The sequence below is a fragment of the Vulpes lagopus genome, chromosome 1, assembly GCF_018345385.1.
Source record: "Vulpes lagopus strain Blue_001 chromosome 1, ASM1834538v1, whole genome shotgun sequence".
In the NCBI taxonomy this organism is placed as follows: Eukaryota; Metazoa; Chordata; class Mammalia; order Carnivora; family Canidae; genus Vulpes; species Vulpes lagopus.
The window spans coordinates 78,234,056-78,257,040 of record NC_054824.1 but is presented as its reverse complement, the minus strand read 5'-3'; the positions used below and the strand labels follow the sequence as shown (position 1 = coordinate 78,257,040).

The following is a 22,985-nucleotide window of genomic DNA, read 5'->3' as shown; positions in this document are numbered from 1 at the left end:
CACGTGGTTCACAGTCATTAAGTGCTTATTTAATAATGTATGGCCCATGCAAAAGTTGGAAGGGGTTGCAGGGTCTGCAAACGGCATTTCTCTGCCGAGGTTAGGTGCTTCCTCTTGCGAGGTGATAGATGGGACAAATCCTTTTTTTTTTCTTAGTTTCCCCCTGCTCCTTGGATAAGTGTTTGCTGTAGGGCCGCGTGAGAGACAAACTGCCTCTAGATAGAGGCGGGAGCAGGACCGATGAGCTTCATTCGTGAGAGACAGCACCAGCCGTCAGCTGAGCGCTTTGCAACCTCTCGGCGCAGGTGCGTGGAGAGCTGTCAGTCTTTTTGGGAAGGGGGCGGGGCGACTTCGGGCCCCCAGGAGGGGGCGGGTCAACGTGGCCTCCCCGCAGAAGCTGATTGGCCTAGGCGAGGGGCCGGGGGCGGGGCCTGGTTCCGTCGGGCGCCAGCCACGTCGGACGCGGGGCCGCCCCGCAGGAAGGCCCCTCCCCGGCCCCACAATGCACTGCGGGCCGCGTCACTCGGGGCGGCGGGTCCCGGCTCGACAGGTACGACCCGGACGGTCCCGGCGCTCGGTCCTCCGCTCCGAGGGTCGCTGGGACCCCGGCAGGCGGCCCCTGGCTCTGCCTGCCTGCCGCCGCGGCCTTCGCGACCACAGACCTTCCCCCCGGGCGGGGACCCAGCGCGTGCCGTGGGGGCGGGAGCCGGGTGGTTGGAGCCGCGGCGCTCGGGAGAGGTGGAGAGGTGCGATGCCGGGGGCTTCGTCCCCTGCGGCGTGAGGGGGGCTGTGGGTCCGCGCGAACGGCGGCTGCCCCCGGGCTGACCTGCTTGGGTACATGGGGCACCCAGGCAGGGCGCTCCGGGAGGGAGAGTCGCTGTGGGCGCCCGGCGGCGGCGGGGGGCGGGGCGGTGGGCGGGGCAACTGGTGTGGCGTAGTCCAGGGGGCGGGCGGTGGGCGGGGCAATGCGTGTTGTGGTCGAGAGGGGGCGTGGCAGTGGGCGTGGCGCGGCGGTGGGAGGGGCCGGTGGGCGGGGCACTCCCTGCCCCCCCCCCCCCCCCCCTGTTGTTAGAAACACGGTAATCCCCCCGAGGCTACTTAGGTGGCCTAGAGAGCTCGACCTGGCGTTTACTATTTTTTAAAGGCTAGGGTGGGATTTGAACCAGCGGCTTACTTCGCGTCCTGTGGGGAGTTAATTTGCATTGAGCCCAGAGATCGGCCCTCGTTGGCCCAAGAGAAACGCCTGCCCTGCCTGCCCCTGGCAACTTTGGGAGAGATGTGGCCTTACAAGGAGTCCTGAGCGCTTGGCTGGGCAGGTGGAAGAGGGACTCGGGAATAGGAGCCCCAGGGACTTGAATCTCTCTGCCCGCAAAAACAGCTTTGGACTTTTCTCTGCCTTAGTTTCCTGGATCGTCCGCTTGGGGGCAAGTTGGAGAGCTTGAGAAGCAGCCCCTCCTATGCCTAGACAGCCAAGGCAAAGCCCAGGGCTAGAGCGTCAGCCACCAGACGCGAGATGTTGTGATGCCAGCTAACAGGTGGAGCATCCACTTTTCTAAACTCTGAATTTGCTCACGTGCTGAGAGATTATAAGGAGTTGGGCAGTACTGGAAACAGTACCTATGCTTTCCGGTGTTGAAGGTTGTAGTTGAGCACTTGAATCCGACGTATGTGGCCATGCCCTAAATTAATGGGACGCCTGGGCATTTCCTGTGTTGAAAACCGTGATAACAGTTTAGTGATTTGTGTGTGTGTGTGTGTGTGTGTGTGTGTGTGTGAATGAACTGATTTTTAAAAATCTACCCATGTTTTATGTTGATGTTTATTTATTTTTTAAAGATTTTATTTATTCACGAGAGATAACAGAGAGAAGGGCAGAGACACAAGCAGAGGGAGAAGCAGGCTTCATGCAGGAAGCCCGACGTGGGATTCGATCCCGAGACTCCAGGATCAGGCCCCAGGCTGAAGGCAGGCGCTAAACCACTGAGCCACCCGGGCTGCCCTATATTGATGTTTAAAAGAAGCACAGGTCTTATCAAAGGCTTGGCTCTGACTTTCCATATACTTGAGTAGGAAGCTTGGCTGTGTCGTGAGGCAGTGTGTGGTTGGGTTCACTGTTTGGAGTTCAGCCTGTATGGAAGTCTGTCACTTACAAATGTTGGACTTGCCTAAATTCTTTTCTGAGCTTGAATTTCCTCAAAGGTAAAACAAAACTGATAATACCCATCTCACAGGTTATCAGAAGGCCTAAATGAGATAGTGTATAAAGTGCCTGGTAAATAGAGGGCAGTTAATGAATAATAATAATAATATTCTTTTTTTTTTAAATTTTTATTTATTTATGATAGTCACAGAGAGAGAGAGAGAGAGGCACAGACACAGGCAGAGGGAGAAGCAGGCTCCATGCACCAGGAGCCCGACGTGGGATTCGATCCCGGGTCTCCAGGATCGCGCCCCGGGCGAAAGGCAGGCGCCAAACTGCTGCGCCACCCAGGGATCCCCCCATAATAATAATATTCTACTTTTAGTCCTACAGGGTGATGTTTCAGGTTCTTTATGTATCCCTATTAGGTAGATACTATTAGTATCTTTCAAACAGTCCTATGAGATACACACTAGTAGTGACCACAATTTACAGGTGAGGCAACTTGAGTGTAGAAAGTCAAAACTTGCTCACGTTTACAGTTAACACATGGTGGAGCCAGTTTTTGAACCCAGACACCTGTTCCAGAGTCCATCATGTTAACTATTAGGGAAAATATAAGGTGGTCTTAAGGAAAATATAAGGTGGTCTTTTATTATTTCAAAATTTGTGGCTAAATAGCTTCAATCACTGGGTTCTTGCCTCTTGTGGGTTTTAGGAGACTGATGTAGCACAACGATTTGGAGACACAGAAAACTTAGGTATAAGCACCAGTTTGGCTATATATTTGCAGTGTGACATTGAGAAAGGGACCTTCAATTTCCTCGTCTGTCAAATAGAGGTTATATTTCACTCACTGTTTGTAAACTGTAAGGTGCTGCACAACTGTTAGGGATTGACACATTTGTGCCTGTATTGGGGGCCCTGTTCCTAGTTGTGGGTATAATCTACTCTGGAGCCTGAGGCTAGATGTACTGTGTAGTACAGGCACCTGTATTAGGAGTACTGAAGGCTGCTGGTAAGGTGCGGGGGTGGGTAGGCAAAACTGTAAAATAAATTCTGATTGTCCTTGGTACGCTTTCCCCTTTTCCTCTTTAAGCTCTGTTTTTCAAGTGTCTTTCTGTTAACCTGCGGCTGTACAGAGACCTTCCCTTTTCTCTCAGTCTTGCTCCCTCCCTGTGTATTACAATTAATATAGCTTTACCCCCAGTAACCCCCACTCCCAAGTCCCACAGATCTCAGCTGGCTCTTTCTTTTCTTTCTTTCTTTCTTTCTTTCTTTCTTTCTTTCTTTCTTTCTTTCTTTCTTTCTTTCTTTCTCTTTCTTTCTTTCTTTCTTTCTTTCTTTCTTTCTTTCTTTTCTTTCTTTCTCTTTCTTTCTTTTCTCCCTTTCCCTTTCCCTTTCCCTTTCCCTTTCCTTTTTTTTTTTTTTTAAAGGGTCAGCTGGCACTTTCAATAAAATATGTACCAAGGTAGTGTTTCCCATGCAGAATACTTTGAGTGATGAGTAGATGAATATTTTCAACAATAATTTTCCAAAAAATTTAACACACATTTGGATGAAACAACAACAGGGACTCCTGGGTGGCTCAGTGGTTGAGTGTCTGCCTTGGGCTCAGGGCTGGTCCTTGGGTCCTGGGATCGAGTCCCACATTGGGCGCCCTGCAGGGAGCCTGCTTCTCCCTTTACCTGTGTCTCTGCCTTTCTCTCTCTGTCTCTCATGAATAAATGAATAACATCTTTAAAAATAAAAAAAGAAACAACAACAAAAATCTCTAAATAGGAGACAAACCTCAAAATTGATTTCACAGCTATTGCTAAGGATAGTCAATATCAATTGAATAGTCAATAAGTCAATGAAAGACCTACATTAGGTAAATAATGATACAAGTGAGGTGTAGATATGGTAAGAATTCTGCAAATGGGGGCACCTGGGTTGCTCAGTCGGTTTAAACAGCTGACTCTTGTTTTGGCTAAGGTCATGATCTCAGGGTTGTGAGATTGAGCCTTGTGTCGGGCTCTATGCTGAGTATGGAGTCTGCTTGAGATTCTCTTTCTCCCTCTCCCCTCTGCTCATGTGTGCATGCTGTCTCTCTCTCTCTCAAATAAATAAAATCTTAAAAAAAAAAAAAAAGAATTCTGAAAATAGTACTTGGATAATTAAAGTTTGGGAAATAGCCAAAATAAGATATAAATGGTTAACCTGATATTAAATGTTTTTATCTCTTATGAAAGCATCTTGCTGGAAAGTAGATATAAAACATACCTTGTATGTTGGGTTTCGTTGATTTTTGAGAAAGTGCCTTCTTGGTGACCCATAGTCATTACCCCATGAGGTTCTGAAGAAGAGGTCAGCATCCTGTTATCCTAGGACTAAACAGTTGCTAACCACTGGCACAGTGGGAGTTTATTTTTCTCAGTTTCTACATAAATGTTTTCCCAGACCTATCTAGATTCTAATTTGGGCTTTTTCCTTTAGCAGTTGCTGTTGAAGAATGGGTATACAGGTCAGTACTCAGATTCCCTTTGAGTTTTCTGCTGTCTAAAGACATACTTTTTTTTTTAGTGTTAATGGTGAGAGAAAATGGATCATGACCTAAAAATGTATCAGTGGCCCTGATAAAACTATTGCTCCTGAATCTTCCCATGCAAATGTTAACCTCTTGATTTCCCCAGTTCCCATCAATTCTTCATTGGTTTTCCCAACCACCACTGTGCCTTAGACCCTAAGGGTATTCTAACCTAGCTTGGCCCCTATGTGGAGGGATCCCTTTTTCTACTAGCATAGTCCAGATAAGATGGAGTGTTTTCTTTAAGGAACTGCATTAAGAATCCAAGGTAGAAAGAGAAAAGAGGGGAGGTAATAGTTGATAGAGGAGAGATTGTTTATCCTAAAGTGGTTGAAATCCATCCACAAACCAGGCAAGCCTGACATTGTTCATGGGCAGTCATGACAGTTTCTTTTGCTAGTTTACTGGTTAGCATGTAAGGTCAAATGACTCTGGGAGGAAGAAGTTTAACTTTTTTTCCTCAGAGGAATCGTATCTACTGATAGAAGCGATTTTCTGACAACCTTTTAAGAATTTTGACAGGGAGTCTCAGTGCTGTGTTGTGCTTTTGGTTTCAAGCCTACATGTATTGGGAATATCTGAAATGCAAGTTTGTCTAACAGTAGTTTTCCAGTTAAGTGGTGGGTGGCACAACTTGTGTTTGCTCTTTTCATATGAATTTCCTTAATTCTGGATTGATGGTCCCTGATGGTAGGAACTAATGTCTGCCGTAGTCCTAGACTGTAGAACCTATTCAATAAATGTTTGTTAAATGAATGGAACTTACAGGTTGGCGTTTGTTTCTTAGTATATGTTTTACAAAGTATGAATCATATCTTTCTGTTTTGAATTCATTAAAAAGAAAAGAGTAATTGAAGACTCCATGAAAATTGGCACTCTATAATAAATATTATTCCTAATATTTCTGTTGGGATCCTAGAAAGATCAGGCATAAAAGAATGCAGTCTACTTCTAAATACTAAGAATATGGGTGTTTGGAAACTATAGGTCACAACCTTGCCCTCATGTTAATTCCCAGAGTAATTGTGTTGCAGTAAACTTTAGGAAGAAAAAATTTTATATTTTAAATTTCGTATTTTAAATTTATATTTAAATAAGAAATGCCTAAGGATATGAAGTAAGACATTTTACTACTTCTTATCCTTAGGCTAAATCTCATAATTATGGTTTATTTTATTTATTTATTCATGATAAACACAGACAGAGAGAGAGCGCATGCGCGAGAGGCAGAGACACAGGCAGAGGGAGAAGCAGGCTCCATGAGTCCCCAATGCGGGACTCAATCCCGGGACCCCAGGATCACGCCCTGGGCCGAAGGCAGGTGCCAAACTGCTGAGCCACCCAGGGATCCCCATAATTATGGTTTGATAATGAAATAAAACATAGAACAATTTTTAAGAGGAGTTTGTAGTTTATACATTATCTCTTGAAGGATCTCATCTTTTTCTTTACTGCTTTTAGAAGAGAAAAGAAACTTATTTAATAGGGAAAAAATGATTTGAATATGTCATATTGGAATGTTAGAAGATCCCATTATGATTAAGGCTAATTTGATTGATGTGGGTTTTTTTTCTGTTTAAGTGAATGGAGAAGAAAAATATTAAAGGGTAATGACATGTTAATACTTAGCTATTCCTCTCATTTCCTCATGAAAAGAGGAAAAGGGGGAGTAAATTTAACGCATTAACTTTGTTATATGGGTTAATTTTTTGTGTTAAGTCAGTTGCCATTGTAAATGGACAGTGAGGTTTCAACTTCACACGGCAACAAAAATGAGAAATTTTTTATGGTACTAATTTCCAGAGTCAGTACCAGTTGGTTTTCTGTGCCATATTTTGATACATAACTAAGTTTTTCATTTTTGGAATGAAGTAATATTGAGCTATCTGAGAAGGACAAGTGAGGATTAATTTAGCTCTGAGATACAGTATCTTGAAAAAAGTCTATGAAATTGTTACCAAGTTTTTCAATTTTCACCATTTTCCCTACTTCTAGTGAAGCAGTATTTAGTGCGCTGTGCTCTGAAGGCCTCACAAGAAAGAGTTATCACTTAATTTCAGACTGAACATGTTTTAATTTAGTGTTTTTTAAAGTATGATCTGATCTGTAGGCACTAAGCATAGTAATTACCTGGGAATTTGTTAAAAATGGAAGATTCTCAAGCCCTACCTCAATGTCAGTGGATCAGAATTTGGAGATAGGGGGAGGTTCAGAAACCTGCATTTCTAACCAAGCTTCCAGTGGTTTTTATTCAAGCTAAAATTTGAGCAACATTGAATAGTTTTTAGCAAAGTTTCTGTTTACCTAATTTCTTTCAGACCCAGCCTATGAAGTCCTTTTTATCTATCTCCATGAAGCTTGATCATAATATAATAAAAGAGGCCATTATGTTTTATTTTCTGGTAAAGAAATTGAGAATGATATTAAAACCAGTATTCCTAGCTTTAAGATTTATTATGAATACAATTTTTTTGTTATTTAAAGATTTATTTATTTATTTTAGGGAGAGAGAGAGAGAGAGAGTGCGTAAGTTGGGGAAGGAGCAGAGGGAGAGAATCCCAAGCAGACTCCCTGCTGAGTGGGGAGCCTAACATAGGTCTTGATCGCAGGATCCTGAGATTATGACCTGAACTGAAGAGTTGGATACTCAATCAACTGAGCCACCCAGGCACCTCAATAAAATTTTTTTCCTGATTATAAAAATAATATATACCTATTGTGGAATATTATGAAAATTTAGGAAATGTAATAATCTTCCATAATACTATTTTCTGGGGATAAGCATTATTATAATTTTGGCATGTTTTCTTGTATCTATTTCTCCATTTATCCCTCCCTTCTTCTTTTTGTCTTTATAGAAAACATTCGCGATTTTTATCCTGCCTTTTTTCCTAATTAATGTGTAAGCATTTTACCATATTACTGAACTCTTTTTCACAGACATGTGCATTATATTCCATCATAGGAGTATACTATAATTTATTTAATACTCTGTTATTGTTGGATGTTTAGATTGGGTTTGGTTATTTCTGTGAAAGAATGTCTTTCTGTTTAAAATTTTGTCTGAAACTATTTCTATTAAGGTAGGGCTATATATTTACATTATTATTGTGGTCAAAGGGCATAATAAGTAATTTTAAACTCTCTTGAATATTGCAAGATTATTTTGAGAAGATATTTATTCCAATATTTACTCCTGCAGATACCTTTAAGAATGCCAGAAAGAAGCAAGTATCATTTTTTTAATTTTTAAAAAATATTTTATTTATTTGTTTTAGAGAGCCCATGTACTGGAGGAGGAGTGGTGGGGTAGAAGAGGGACAAGCACTCCAACTTGAGTGCAGAGCCTGACTTAGGACTGGATCTCATGACCCTGAGATCGTGAACTGAGCTGAAATCAAGAGTGGGTAGCTCAACTGACTGAGCCCCCAGGTGCCCCAACAAGTATTATTTTTTAAAAGCTAACTTGTTAAGGAAAATGTAGTATGTTAGCGCTTTAATTAGTGAACCTTTGATTATTAGTGAATTGAACATTTTTACACCATTTATCAGGTTTGACTTTAATTTTTTATCTAACTCAAATTGTTCATCTTGTTTTAGGTCTTCTCTGCTGGTTGAAATGTCTATGATTTTATCTGCATCAGTCATTCGCGTCAGAGATGGACTCCCCCTTTCTGCTTCTACTGACTATGAACAAGGCACAGGCGTGCAGGAGTGCAGAAAGTATTTTAAAATGCTCTCAAAGAAACTTGCTCAGCTTCCTGATAGATGTACACTGAAAACTGGACATTATAACATTAAGTAAGACTTGAGTTTGCACCATTAGAATAATTTGCTCAGTGTTTGCCATTTGCATGAAATATAAAAGTGGTTGTAGTAAAAAGTAGTGATTGGTTAGTTTAGGAAAAGTGTTCAAATCAAGAATCATGTGGTTCTCAATTTATACTAAACAGTAGTCGTCATATTATTGCCCTTTTTGCAGCTTCTCTGTGTTTATATCTGGCTTTAGAAATTTTTATACTTTTGCAGATCACGGATATTCTGTAAGTTGGTCATTAGGTATTTATTACTTAGTGTTCTTACATGTCCAGACAAACTGTGTAGGAAAATATAAAAATTGTGCATGATACCTGTCCTCAAAGAACTTAAATTTATATTCTAGTGAGAGAGGATACCACTCATTTCTATTTATTGCACATGAAAGTAACACTGGGCTATGGGATAGAGTGACTTTATAGTAGTTCAAGGCCTCCCTGAAAGGGTGATATTTGAGCAGAGACCTAAGAGATGTGAAGGATGCTGTGGATGAAGAGTAAGGCAGAGTGACAGCCAGTGCATAAGGCCTGTGATACTGATCAAAGGATGGAAGGAAAACCAGAGATGCTGAAGCAATATGGGCAATTAATAAAGTGGCAGAAGGTGAGATCAGAAAGTTAGGAATGGGACAGGTTATATAGAGCCTTCTGGGCTGGGATAGGAGTTTGGATTGAGTCTAATGTGATGGAAAGCCAGTGAAGAGTTTTAAGCTAGAGAGCTATATATAATGTGATTTATGGCTTTGTGTAAATCATCCTGGCTGCTGTATGAAGAATGTGCTCTAAGGGAGAAAGAGTAGAAGCAGAAAGATCATTTAGGAGACTCTTAAAGAAGTTCAGGTAAAGGTGATGTTTATAACTTGAATGAGAGTGATAATAATGAGAAGTGGTTATATTTGGGCTGTATTTTGGGAGTAGCACCAACAGATCTTCCTAATGGATTCTAGTGGGATGTGAGGGAAAGAGAATAATTGAGTCCCCCCTAGATTTTTGGCCTAGAGGATGCCCATAATTACTTGGCTAATGGGGCTGCAATGAGTAATATTGGAGGATGTGTGTTTCAAAAATCAAGAGTTTTGTTTGAACATATTAAGTCTAAGATGTCCATTAGACATTCAGGAAGATCTGTCAGGTAGGAAGCTGGGTGTGTAAGTCTGAAGTTCAGTGAAGAAGGACAAGTATGGAGATTTAGATTTGGGGGTCAGCTTACAATGTATAATTAAAACTGGGAATAGATAAGACCCCCTTGAAGAGCATCCACATGACACAGAGGACAATTAACTCTTGAGCAGTTTGATACAGAATTTGCATACAGAAGGATATCAGATAAGGACAAGGTCCATTATATCAAGGTCCTTGATATAATTAGCAGAGGGCTTAGTTATTGAGATGACACGAGTCATGTCCTGACGAATTATTAAGATTTGGCCAAGACAGAGAAGAGGGCATTCTAGGTGTAGAGAGGAGAGGCGGAATAAGTAAAGAATGACTTAGCCTTAGGGGTGTATTCACCTGTTTGGCCTGGTGTAGTGGATGGTGATTTAGGGATAGTTATGGGAAATGTGAGATAATTAGTGTGGGGCCAGATCCAGGATTTCCTTGCAAGTTCAGACTGAGGGATAGGAAGCTGTTACTGCAGGTTTGAGGGAAGTGACTTGATTAAAACAAAACAAAACAAAAAACCCCAAAAAACAAAAGCAATGCTGAGGCAGTGAAATGTAAGGTGAAATGGAAACTCTGAGAAGAGAGAGATTAACCTATAATTAGGGCCTGAGCTAGTAAGATGTAAGTGCAAATGAAAAAGAGAATGCCAGTTACAAAGACACTTCAAAAAGAAATGATTAAGGGATCCCTGGGTGGCTCAGCGGTTTGGTGCTTGCCTTTGGCTCAGGGCGTGATCCTGGAGACCCAGGATCGAGTCCCACATCGGGCTCCCTGCATGGAGCCTGCTTCTCCCTCTGCCTGTGTCTCTGCCTCTGTCTCTCTCTCTCGTGAATAAATAAATAAAATCTTTAAAAAAAAAGAAAAAAGAAAAAAAAGAAATGATTAAGCCTGATAAGATGGAGTGCCAGAAGGGAAGAGATGGAATACCAAAGATGACTGAAGCCCTGGAGTTGGACAGAATGAGCTCTTTGGAAAGGGTTGCTTACTCTGAGGGTGAGGAAGAAGAGGAGGGTAACTAAGCACTACTTTTGAGTATTTTACTTGAGGTTTTGACTAGGTAGTCCAGTTGAGATGGGATAGAGATCTTGAAATTGCTCACATGAAGTTGAAACTGTGAGGGTAGAAATGCCCACTGAGTTTCTGAGAGGCCCAGAATAGAACCTTAGAGAATGTCTATAATTACTTAGATCAATTAGGTAATGGAAAGATAATGAGCTTTTATCTTAAACTGGGTTTTCAAAGGATTTTACAGGAAAATGTGGTGGTTGATGGTTAAAATATATCTAAAATGATGTCTAATCTATTTCTGATTTATGGAGAAAAACTTGAAACCTTTTAATATTCTATTTAATAGGCTCTTTTAGTACCCTTGGTCATTATTCTGAGTTTCAGTTGATATTGTATAGGACTATAGACCTATATCAGTGTGATGGAAGATTGTTTGAACATATATTAATTCTGACAGATATCCTAGACTTGAAGAACAACTTTTTTTGCCAATGTTTTTCCTCCTTTATTTTATTCTCTTAAAAGCAGAGTATCATGTAGTAAAATTTTAATACCCCTTCCAATTCTGTTTGTTTTGAATTCTAGATTTTGTGTTATTTCTTTGTATTCCTTCTTATTCCACAAAAGATGTGAGGTAGTTTACAAAATAATTCAAGAGCACAGAAGAGAGTATCACATAAAGGGATAAAGATAGGAGAATCATAAACTAAAATAACATTTCCTTCTGGAGATGGAAACTACTTAATCCAGTCATTTGTTGGAAAAGGACTGCAAATATTTCTCTGAGCTTCCTCATGGCCCAAAGGAGGATAATGAATCATTTACAGGATTTAGTGTCCATTGGATAAAAACATTGCTCTTCACATTCCTGAGACCTGATGTACGTTAAGAGGGACAGCATTTGAATAGCATTTTTCCAGCAGCCATAACGATGAGCTATTTATGATTTTTCTTGTAAAATTCCTTAGTGTAAGCAAATGACACAATTCAAAAAGCAATTTTATGAGAGAGTTTAGGAGTGAGATGAATCAGCAGCGGTCTAATCTGGCCTGACCTAAGAATACAATTTAGAAATGTCTAAAGGAATAAATAGATTACATGGCCTTTAGAACCACACATAGAAAAGCCTCTATGCATGTTATTTTTGTAACCAAGTTTTTAAAAGGGATTGAACGGAGAAATTTTAGTTCTAGTTCCTGACAAGAACCTGGGTTTTATGTTTTCTATTATTGATTAGAGGACTTGATTATTTTCTAGTTTATAGAGGTTTCCATGCTGTATGGCATTACATTTAGACTAATTATAAAGTCACTGTAAAATTGAGAGTTTATATGTTACCTGAGTTACTTAAAGTTCCCTTGTGACACCTCTTTTTCTAACTGCCCATGAGCTTGCCAGATAAAACTCACAGATCTGCAGTTATAGCATGGCACAGCCCAGAACTGGCACAGGCTGCCCATCTGCCTTGTCGCCTGGCTTATAGCCTTTTGAATCACCTTCTTCTTGCTACTACTATTTCATTTCTCTCATGATCTCACTCCTTACACAGATTGCCTGTAGAACTTGGCTTTTTTTTTTAATCATTTATATTTTTCTTGTTTTAAATTTATTTTTAAGTTTTTATAATCTTTCTATATAGTTAGATAACTTACAGAGATCATTATCTGTTCTAGCTTATAAATGATTCCTCATCTTTTAACATTGTGGCTTTCAAATACGTATAAAAATTGAGGTTGTCTTTGCGGAATACCAGTGAGAACCAAAACAAAGTTAAGTATGTAATTATATGCTAAATCAAATGGTACCTCATGCTGGAGTCTAGGTGAATAGGTAGAGGAAGACCATAGAGTTTGAGGAGAAGAATTAGGGTAACATTTTAAAATTAAGAAAATTCCAGGGCGCCTGGGTGGCTCAGTTAAGCATCTGCCTCTTGATTTCAGCTCAGGCCATGATCTCATGGGTTGTGGGATCAAGCCCCACATTGTTTGAGTCTCTTCCTCTGCCCCCCACTCATGCTCTCTCCAGGAAGTGAATCTTTAAAAAATATTTTTAAACGTAGAAAAAAATTAAGAAAATTCCTTTAATCCCTCCTCCCCACAGTGTGTTGGGAGAATAATGAACATCAGATTGTAGTGGCTGAGTAGTGAGTTAAGCTAATGGAGCCCATTCTGTGGAGCTCAGGCTGGCACAATGCCTTGCACATAGGTTACTAACTGCTAAATGAGGGATGATTGTTTTGGGGGTATGGCAATGTTCAGAGATGCCATGGAGTTAAGTCTTCACTTTCTCCAAAATACTTCAGTTTGGCTTGTTGATTGGTGGCTGGTTGGGGGAAGCATAATCTAGTTTTGTGATTTCTTCTCATTTTTTACAGTTGAATCTTTGAATGACATGGGTTTGAACTGCACAAGTCCATTTATAAGCCAATACTTTTCATAAATACAGTACTGTAAATGTTATTTTTAAATAGCATTTTCCTTTCTCTATCTTCATTGTATGAATACAGCATATAATATAACACAATGTGTGTTAATTGTGTTTTGGTAAGGCTTTCAGTCAACAGTAGGGTATTAGTAGTCAAGTTTTTGGGGAGTCTAAACGTATGCTGATTTTTTACTGTGCAGGATATTGACATCCCTAACCCTAGCATTGTTCAAGGGTCACCTGTACATAGTGATGCTATAGTTCTCTCTGTGTAAAAGTTTAAAGAATTTATCTGTTTCATAAGTTGAAGGATACTTTCCTTAAATTGTCATAAATGTTTAATATATAAACCTATGTCAGAACTTAGGAAACACAGTGGCTAAAGCAATAATTATGAATCATATGAAATTAAGTTGTGTCATATGAAATCTTAAAATTTTGAGATTGGTTTTGGAGATTTGGGAATCATAGTGGGACATTTTGAGATCTCTTTAAACATTGAGATACTGATCTTATGAAAATACAAACGTCTTTGGGAAGCCAATCATACTCTATTGTGAATTTTAATGCAAGAAATAAAATTTCTTAATTTTCCCACTGAATTCTTCTGAAGTCTGATAATACCTGTGAGCCTTACAGGTTCTCTCTTTACCTTAGTCTCTACTTTCTCCATATTAGTCCACAAACTGCTACCTCTAGCTGGGAATGCTATTTTAGGCTTACCTACTTTTTGTTTTTAGTTTCTGGCGGTGCTTTTCTTTCAGTTTTTGGTGTTATTTTCTGATTACAGGAATAACAACTTCAACAATGACCCGGTCATTAAGTGCCTGCAGTTGCCAGGCACTTTTCCTATGTTATTCAGTTTTGTAACAGTTCTGTGATTGGTTAATAAATAGGGCTCTTTCCCATTGTCAGTGCAGAAACAACTTACACTAGCATAAGCAAAAAAAGGGTATTGTGAAGGAGAGGCAGGCTTCTAAAGTGGCTGGAGCCCGGGAACACAGATGTTATCAGGAATCTTGCATTTCTCCACTCTCCTTTTGCAGATAGCTATTCTCCATATATTGGAAAACACTACAGGCAGCTGCAGGCTTACTTCATTTCGGCTGAGCAACCCCTCAGGTTAATTATTACTGTCTTAATTTATTAATAGTTTGCAATATACATGGTTATTTAGCATGCTACAAAATGCAGTTTTGTTTCCTAGTTTTGTATATTGGTGTTTTAAGTGCTTTCCCAGCACCATATCATAAGTGCCTGGCAAGCAGAGATTTTGTCTTTGAAGTCAGAGCCTATAGAGTAGAATGCTAGACATATGCTATGTGCTTTGTTATTGCTTGGGGAAGATCATTGCTTTCACTAATTGTTTAGTTGGTATAGCAGGCCACAATTGTCCTAATGTTGTTAGTGTTTAATTGCTGTGTAAAATTTGACACTTAATAAATAAAATCAGATACCAGAAAATGCTTAATGTTTAAGCATTTTTATTGGATCTTAGAAATCACTTGAGGTATGGCTTGCTTGGATACCTGATAGAATTAGCTTTTTAGGGAAGTGATTTGAAATGGGTAAATACCCCCTATCTGGAGTTTGAATTTCTGTCAGTCTTACCTGTTCAAGACATACTTAGTCCTGGAAGGCCCTGAAGAAGTTCCTAGTGTGTATGCTGGGGGAGGAACCAAAGATGTAATGAAGTTGGATAAATTCCTTGGCCTGAAGCTATAAAGACCAAATCCTATTGGTACCAAGGCCAAGAAGAAAAAGGGAAGTAAAAAAATTGGAGCAAAGTAGGAAGAAAACAATGGCAGTTTAAAAATTGTGCTCAAGGTGAGGAAAAGATGTGTGAGGTTAGTAATGTCTGTGATAAAAGGATAGTAGACATATCTAACATAGTAATTCTGCATGGTATCTGAGAACATCTTTGTCTCTAAAGTAGGAGGATGAGGATGTTGAAAACTCACTGACCTGAACCCTAAAGCCTTTTGGAAGAGGAGGTGAAGTTGTATTCCGGTCTGTAAAATTTAGTCAACTATTTATTGAACTTCTTCTTTATGTAGATACTTTGAATAGATACTGCTGGGCTGTACAATTATATGTGCACAATATACTCAACAAATTAGTGTATAAATGAGTAAATGAATGATGTCATCTTTGTACTCATTCACTAATTTATTGAAAACATTTTGTGTACTAGACCCCAAATATTCTAGTTGCTAAGAATATAGCGGTGAGCTCTATAGAAATGATCTCTGCTCTTATAGAGCATAGATAGCAGTGAAAAACATTACAACAAATAAACATAAATATATAATTACAAACTGGATTAGTTACATGAAGAAAAATAACAGCTACTATGGTATAACCCAAGGGGTGGGATCAATTTATTTTTTTTAACGATTGTTTATTTCCCACTGAGCATGGAGCTTGATGTGGGGCTCAATTCCACAATCCATGAGATCATGACTTGAGCCAAAATCATGAATCTGATGCTCAGAGAACTGAGCCACCCAGGTGCCCCGTGCCGGGATCAATTTAGATTATATGCTCTGGGAGGAACTTTTTTAAGTCTAAGAAGGATGAATAGGATTAACCAGGTCAGAATTGGAGCATGGTAGAGATAGGGTTGGGTTGGAAGCATTGCAGGTGAGGAAGACAATTTGTAAAGTTTCTCAGATTAGACGTTGGGAGGACTGGGAGTAGGTTGGTATCCTTTGGATCTGAAATACTTTATGTGGCTAGAATGCAGAGAAGGAGGGGTAGAGTGGCACAAGAAGTAGAGAAGTTGGCAGGGCTTCCTGAATATCCTGATACAAGTTCCTAAATCCTCAAGTTTCATTTACTCTTAATTAGAGGAAAAAAAAATAGAGATTGATTTATGGCTTGAAAAAGTGAAAAAAAAAAGTTGGTGAATTAAACACATAGTTGGTTTATGTATAACATAGGGAAGTTGGTGTTGTGTTGGAAAAGAAGGGATGCTTTGGAGTTAGAACTAAGTTTGACCCCGCTCTGCTTCTAAAATGTTGATGTGGCCCTGGTAAGCTGCTAAAAATCCCTGAGCCTCTGTTCCATCATCTGTAAAATGGAGATAGTCGTGCCCCTTTACTGTGAGAGTAAAATTAAATAGAATACGTAGCTAAAGCCCTTATTAGCAGGGGGCCTGGTTCAAACTAAAGGGTCAGTAAACTGTACCTGCCGCTGTTACTGTTACTCCTCCTCCTCCTAATGGACAGGCAGATGCATGCACAAACTGGCATACCTATAGTGACTTTAGGCAGTTTCATATGAGGAATTCTCAGTGAGAGGATGGGAATCTTTGTCCCCCATGATAATCGCAAAAGCCAGAAATCTTTTGATAAAGAAGGCTTGTATGTATTGTTGAAAAACTGCCTTTGCATTTCAAAGAAAGACAATAGCATATGACTAAGTTCACTATGAAAAGCCATAATATTATAGAGCTCTTTTTGGCCTTTTCAGAGAGTATCACATAATTAGAGTAAAGTAAAGGCTTTGGAAAAAAGACTGTGAAAATGCTGACATTTAATCTTAAAAACACAAGCTTCCTTTTATTTCACAAATAATTCTCTAGTTAACTAAGTGTAAGCAAGAGAAACTGTTTGGGATAAATTATCGTGTTTGTGTCTGTGGTTAACTTTTTTTCCCCTCCCTGTGGTTCACTTTATCATTAATATGGAAATACAGTAAAATTCTACTGTAACACAAAAAAATGAAGTCCAAAAGCTTCAGTCATATTTGTGGAGGATAATGAAACAACTCCTAGGGTAGCTCCTTGAGTGTTGGGAGTGTGTGGAAGCAATCACCAATTGTGTTTTATCTCAGCTCAAGTTCCTGGGGCGGGTGGGGGGCGGGGGGTGGTGTGCAAGGCGGAAGTAGGGTATATTTGGATGCTAATGACATGTCAAAGAATTTTTATAATGATGGTAAAGATTTTTTGGAAAGAGAAAATGACTTGAGAAAAATGTACTTTGCCCTTTGGTTTAGTTATTCATTTCATAGAAAAATGCAATATGCATGGCTAAACTTTTTTGACTATGACTCATAAGAAGATATTTCAGTTTGTGAACATTACCTATAAAATAGGAAACTAAAAAGTTTTATACACTCCAATATTTTCTGTTATGTTCTATTTCAGTTTTTAGGAAAATGCTTTATGTAGTTTACTACACTAATTTTATGACCTTCTAATGGGTCACAAGTTGTAGTTTGAAAAACATTTCATCTAATGATTGTGTTAAGTGAACTTCAGAAAGGAATTCTAGGTTATTTCAGAAGCTATAAGTTTCAGAACTTACGGAGTTTCCACACCATTAATAATAATGAATAATAGGTACCAATCCCACATCATTTGGTCTTTTGAGAGAGAGAGAAAGATAGATAAATGCATGAACTCTCACTGAAGGATACATAAGAATTTAATAATAACATGAGTTGGGGTGCCTGGCAGGCTTGATCAGTGGAGTATGTGCTCTTGATCTGGGGGTTGTAGGTTCAAGTTCCACATTGGGTGTGGAGATTGCTTAAAAAAAAATCCTAAAAAAAAATAACATGAGCTGCTTGAGGAACAGAGAACTGGGTATCTTTGGGTGGAGGTAGTGGTAAGACACTCTTTAAGTACTGAATTTCTTTTTTCATTCTTTTAAAATTTTGAACCATGTGAATATATTCTATACATTAAATTTAAAATACAAATTCTGCTTCTTTATTATTAGAGAAAAAAAGAGGGAAGGGGGTCTCCAGTATGGATCAGGGTTTGTTCAGTGAAGATTGCTCTTAGAGATTAGCAGTGTCTTTCAAAGGAGCGGGAGATAATAACCTATATGATATGTTTGCTGTGACTGATCTAGAGGAGCTACATGGGCAGTTCTATAAAACAATGTTTAGATGATTCACTAGGGTTAATTTGTGTAGCATTCTCTGCTTATTGAGGGGATTATACACTTTAGATTTTTTTTTTCCAGTAGAACATGACCAATTTGAACATTTCAGTGCTTGAAGTTTTAATAATTTTTAATTTCTTATTTAGAAATAATTTCAAACTTAGAGAAAAGTTGTATAAATAAGAATGACAAACATAATACCTATCCCCAATTTCACCTTTTGTTAACATTTTACCCCATTTAGTTAACTATCATTATCTGCCTGTCTTATTTTTGTCTAAATCATTTGAGAGAAACTTAAAATACCATGCCCTTAATTCCTAATTACTTCGAAGTGTATTTTCTAAGATTAAGGATACTCTCTTAACTGGCATAGTTATCAGCTCTAGTAATATTGACATCATATTTTAATCTACTTCCTGTTTTCCATTTTTGTCAGTTGACGAGGGATGTCCTCTACGGCATTTTTCCCCCTTTGTGGCACAGGATCCAGACTACTGTTACGTATTGCATTTAGTAGTGTCTCTTTAGCTTCCTTTGATCAGAAACATTTACACAGCCTTTATTTCCGTTCTACAGTGTTGAGATTTTTAAAGATTATAGCTCCCCTGCCTTTTAAAATACAATGTTGATCATTTTGATATTCTTTCATGATTAGATTCAGATTATGCATTCTTGGCTAGAATACTTTATAGCTGATATATCTTTCTGAGGCTGTCACAACTGAAGACACAGAAAATCCATCTGCCCCTTATTAGTAACGTTAAGAGTACTCAGTCAAGATGTTGTCTAGTTTCTGCTGTATAATAAATATTTTCTCCTTGCAACAAATAAGCAGTCCATGGGAAGATATTTTAAAACCACACAGAATTTCCTGCTCCTCACCAGAAGTTCCACCTATACTCACCTTTCATTGATTGTCCTTGCTTGACCCAGTCTTTACTATATTGGTTGCAAAATGCTGATTTTTCCAGTTCTAGCGTTATGTACACATTTACCAATTTGTACTCAGCATTCTGCTGTAAGCAAGAGTTCTCCTTTCTATCCCATTTATTTTATTTGTTCTTGTTAAAAAACTCCTAAATTACTCTTACTTCCCCAGTGGTTCATAATTCATTATTATATAAAGTAGGGGATTTGATTCTGGAGTCAGTGGATGACTTTAAGAGGTCAATGACCAACCTGAAATTGTGAGCCAGATTTTGTGGTGTTTGGACAATTTTCTGAGGAGAGTGTCTGTAACTTTAATCAGAATCTCTAAAGAGTTCTGGATTCAAACAGGATTAAGTTCCACAAGGTGAATAGTTAAGTGTTAAGCTATCTGTAACCCTTACATATTTGTATATTTTCCCCTGCTTTCTACCCCAAGTGATAAATAACTTAAGTGTTAGAATTGTACTGTATGTCCATCTGTAGGTACTATTCCATTTTTTTTTTTTGTCTACTGTTTTTAACTGCAACAGAAAGTAGTAGTATACTTTGGTTTCTTTAATTTCTTTTTTGCTAGAATATATAATAAAATGTTAATATCTTCATTGCCACTGTAGCAGCTGTTTATGGTATATAGAACCAGTCTTTGGAAGCAACGAATTACCTTGATTTAATTTGAAATTTTAAAACCAATGTTTTTTACACTGTAGTTTTATTAGCTCTCTGGGAGTGAGCTACATGATGTTGTGCACTGAAAATTACCCAAATGTTCTGGCCTTCTCTTTCCTGGATGAGCTTCAGAAGGAGTTCATTACTACTTATAACATGATGAAGACAAATACTGCTGTCAGACCATACTGTTTCATTGAATTTGGTAAGGGCCTGATTTTTTTTCCTTTTCATTATCCTGTCTCCATCCAGTCATAAGAGATTTTTTTGTATAATACTGGGGGCCAGGGGAAAAACTCAGAAGATTTTGCTACCTTGCATTTGATAGAACAATTTGACAAATGGTCTATAAATTATGGCAACTTCTTCATTTAGGTGCCTATTAGAAAAAATTGTGTTTGAGCTGTGGAGGGGATTGTGATTATTGGCACAAAGAATTAATCCCAGAGGACTGTTTCTCAATGAGAAATTTAAAAGAGATTCAGAGTTCTGTGTGTTTATGTGATAATCTTTTATAGTCTGCTTAATGTAGGATGGAGGTTGGCAAACATTTGCTGGAAAGTACCAGATAGTACATATTTTAAGCTTTAAGGACCATATGGTCTCTGTCACAACTACTCAGCCCTGCCATTGTGGCTTGAAAGCAGCCATAGGCAATACATAAATGAATGAGTATAGTTATATTCCAATAAAACCTTATTTACATAAACAATCAGCAGGCTCAATTTGGCCTTGGGCAGTAGTTTGCTTGACTCCTGGTGTAGGAGAAAAAAGTAAAACCAAGTTATAAATAATGAAAGTAAAGTTGGAAGATATTTAGAAATGTCTTTTATTGATTTCATTAAATTTGTTCTTTAAAACATACATTCTAATGGTGTAAGCAGTAAATAAGAAAACAGGTTTATAAGAACATGTAATTTACAGTATATATTCTTATGTAATTCAGTTGGTAAATACTGACAGACTTAATATTTTATGAGATATGGTTCCCTATAAAAATTAAGACTTTGGTTTAAAATTAAAGCTGTTTTTCCTTTTTTTTTTTTGGTAAAAATGTAAAGTAATTATTTGAAGTGAATAATAGAAATAGTCCTACAGTTATGTAGTGTTAAATCTTTATTGTGTTTGTAATTATTTCTAGAGTATAATTTCTAGAGTACAACACTGATGACTCCATGATATATTAAACACAAATAATATTAGAATATTCTATGGCAAATTAAATAGTTTGAATAACAAACTGTCTGCAGAATTTATTCCATAAATGTCACACTCTCAAATTAATTAACAAATGACTGCAAGGAAATTTATTTTTTTATTTTACATAGATAACTTCATTCAGAGGACAAAGCAGCGATATAATAATCCCAGGTCTCTTTCAACAAAGATAAATCTGTCTGACATGCAGATGGAAATCAAGCTGAGGCCCCCTTATCAAATTTCCATGTGTGAACTGGGGTCCGCCAATGGAGTCACATCTGCATTTTCTGTTGACTATAAAGGTGCTGGTAAGATTTCTTCTGGTGAGTTATGGATCTCAATTATTTCATTAAAAAAAAAAAACTTTTGTAAGAACTGAGTAATTCTTGTAAATTAATTTCTTTATCCTAATATTTTAAAGCAAGTACATGAGATAATGTAGAAAATAAAGTAATTCTTTGTACCAGTGTTTTATGTGGTAATCTGCCAGATATGTGACAATCAGAAAAATACTTTTAAATAGTAATCTCAGAGGAACTCTTTGCTAGGGAAACATTTAAGAATTTTTTTGTGTTTCTTAAATATTTCTTTATAATTTTTTTCAAGAGATGGATAATAGTTTATTAGTAATATATGTTTATGTACATGTAAAGTGCTTTGCATTATGTCAAAATAGCTATAATCAAGGCCAGGTTTCTTGATTATCACAGAAAATGGGATCATCTACCCAACCCTTCCCTCCCAAACTAGAAACGCCACACTCAACAACTGTGACAGATTGAAAACCACGGCTTAAAAATGGAAACCTTATTATTATAAAAAATAGCATATGCCATTTTTGAAGTCCTTGTTTAAAAAAATTCCCTGTAGTACAACTTTTTTGTCTAAGTTCTGTGACTTTTCCCTGCTCTTCAGCCAAACCAGGGTAGCACTTCAGAACTTTGAAATTAGCAACTCAGTGTCTTTTCTATCCTATTTCTCTGATCGACTTCAGATATAATCAGTTTCCTTAGCTTTTTGTTCTATGATGTTTTGAAACCCTCCCCATTCTGGAAGCTGCTTCTGTATGTGCTTTAGTTTGTTAGTATTCTTTAAATGGGGCATTGAGGACTGAACACAACATTTCTTGGTTTGATTAATAGAAATTATGGAAGAAAGAAGGATACAAATTATAGTAAAATAATCCAGTCTGTTAGGAAACAAACACAAAAACAAGGTCAATACCAGTAACAAGCCCCAAGAGAGAGGAGGTAGATCAGTACTCAGAGTTGTTATATGTTTTCTAAAATATCCAATTGCCAAGAAAAAATTACAAGACATGCAGAGGAAGAGGAAAGTATAATCTATATAGTAGGGGGAAACAAAGCAGGCAATAGAAACTGCCTTTGAGAGTGATCAGATGTCAGATTTAACAAATAGTTTAAACCATTATAAGTGTTCAGAGAACTAAAGGAAACCATGATTAAGGTATGACAATGATATTGTATCAAATAGACAATATCAATAAAGACATAGAAATTATAAAGAAAAAGAACCAGTGTATGTTCTCATTCATTTGGGGAATATGAATAATAGTGAAAGGGAATATAAAGGAAGGGAAAAGAAATGTTGGGAAATATCAGGAAGGGAGACAGAACATAAAGACTCCTAACTCGGGGAAACGAACTAGGGGTGGTGGAAGGGGAGGAGGGCGGGTGTTGGAGGGGAATGGGTGACGGGCACTGAGGTGGACACTTGACGGGATGAGCACTGGGTGTTTTTCTGTATGTTGGTAAATTAAACACCAATAAAAGTTAATTAAAAAAAAAAAAAAAAAGAAAAAGAACCAAATGGAACTTCAGGAAGTGAACAATACACCTGAAATAAAAAATTTACTAGTGGGGCTCAAAAGTAGATTTGAACTGACAAAAGAAAGATCAATAGAGATTATGTAATCCAAAGAATAGAGTTAATAAGAATGAAGAAAAATGAACAGAACCTCAGGAAAATGTGGCGCACCAACATATGCATGGTGGGAGAACCAGAAGGAGAAAAGAGAAAGCAGAAAAAGTATTTGAAGAAATAATGGCTGAAAAGTTTCCAAATTTACTCAAAAACATTACTCCTCCAGGAAGCTCAGTGAGTTCCAAATAACCATGTAAACAATCCACAAATAGATGAGTCATATTAAA

At 38.2% G+C, this 22,985-nt stretch overlaps 1 protein-coding gene across 10 annotated transcripts in view; it reads left to right on the top strand.

Annotated features, from left to right (window-relative positions):
* The first annotated feature begins 431 nt into the window (after positions 1–431).
* SEC22A (SEC22 homolog A, vesicle trafficking protein) overlaps positions 432–22,985 on the top strand; it is a 69,189-nt gene continuing 46,635 nt past the window's right edge. For 2 of the 10 annotated variants that reach the window (XM_041760912.1, XM_041760943.1), the window contains exons 1-7: positions 557–746; positions 1,402–1,535; positions 4,619–4,646; positions 7,568–7,611; positions 8,310–8,510; positions 19,656–19,819; positions 20,943–21,137. In XM_041760912.1, the coding sequence (XP_041616846.1) occupies positions 4,635–4,646; positions 7,568–7,611; positions 8,310–8,510; positions 19,656–19,819; positions 20,943–21,137 (616 nt within the window). In that variant the 5' untranslated portion in view covers positions 557–746; positions 1,402–1,535; positions 4,619–4,634. The other 8 variants (XM_041760920.1, XM_041760954.1, XM_041760963.1 and 5 more) reach the window with 8 other exon arrangements.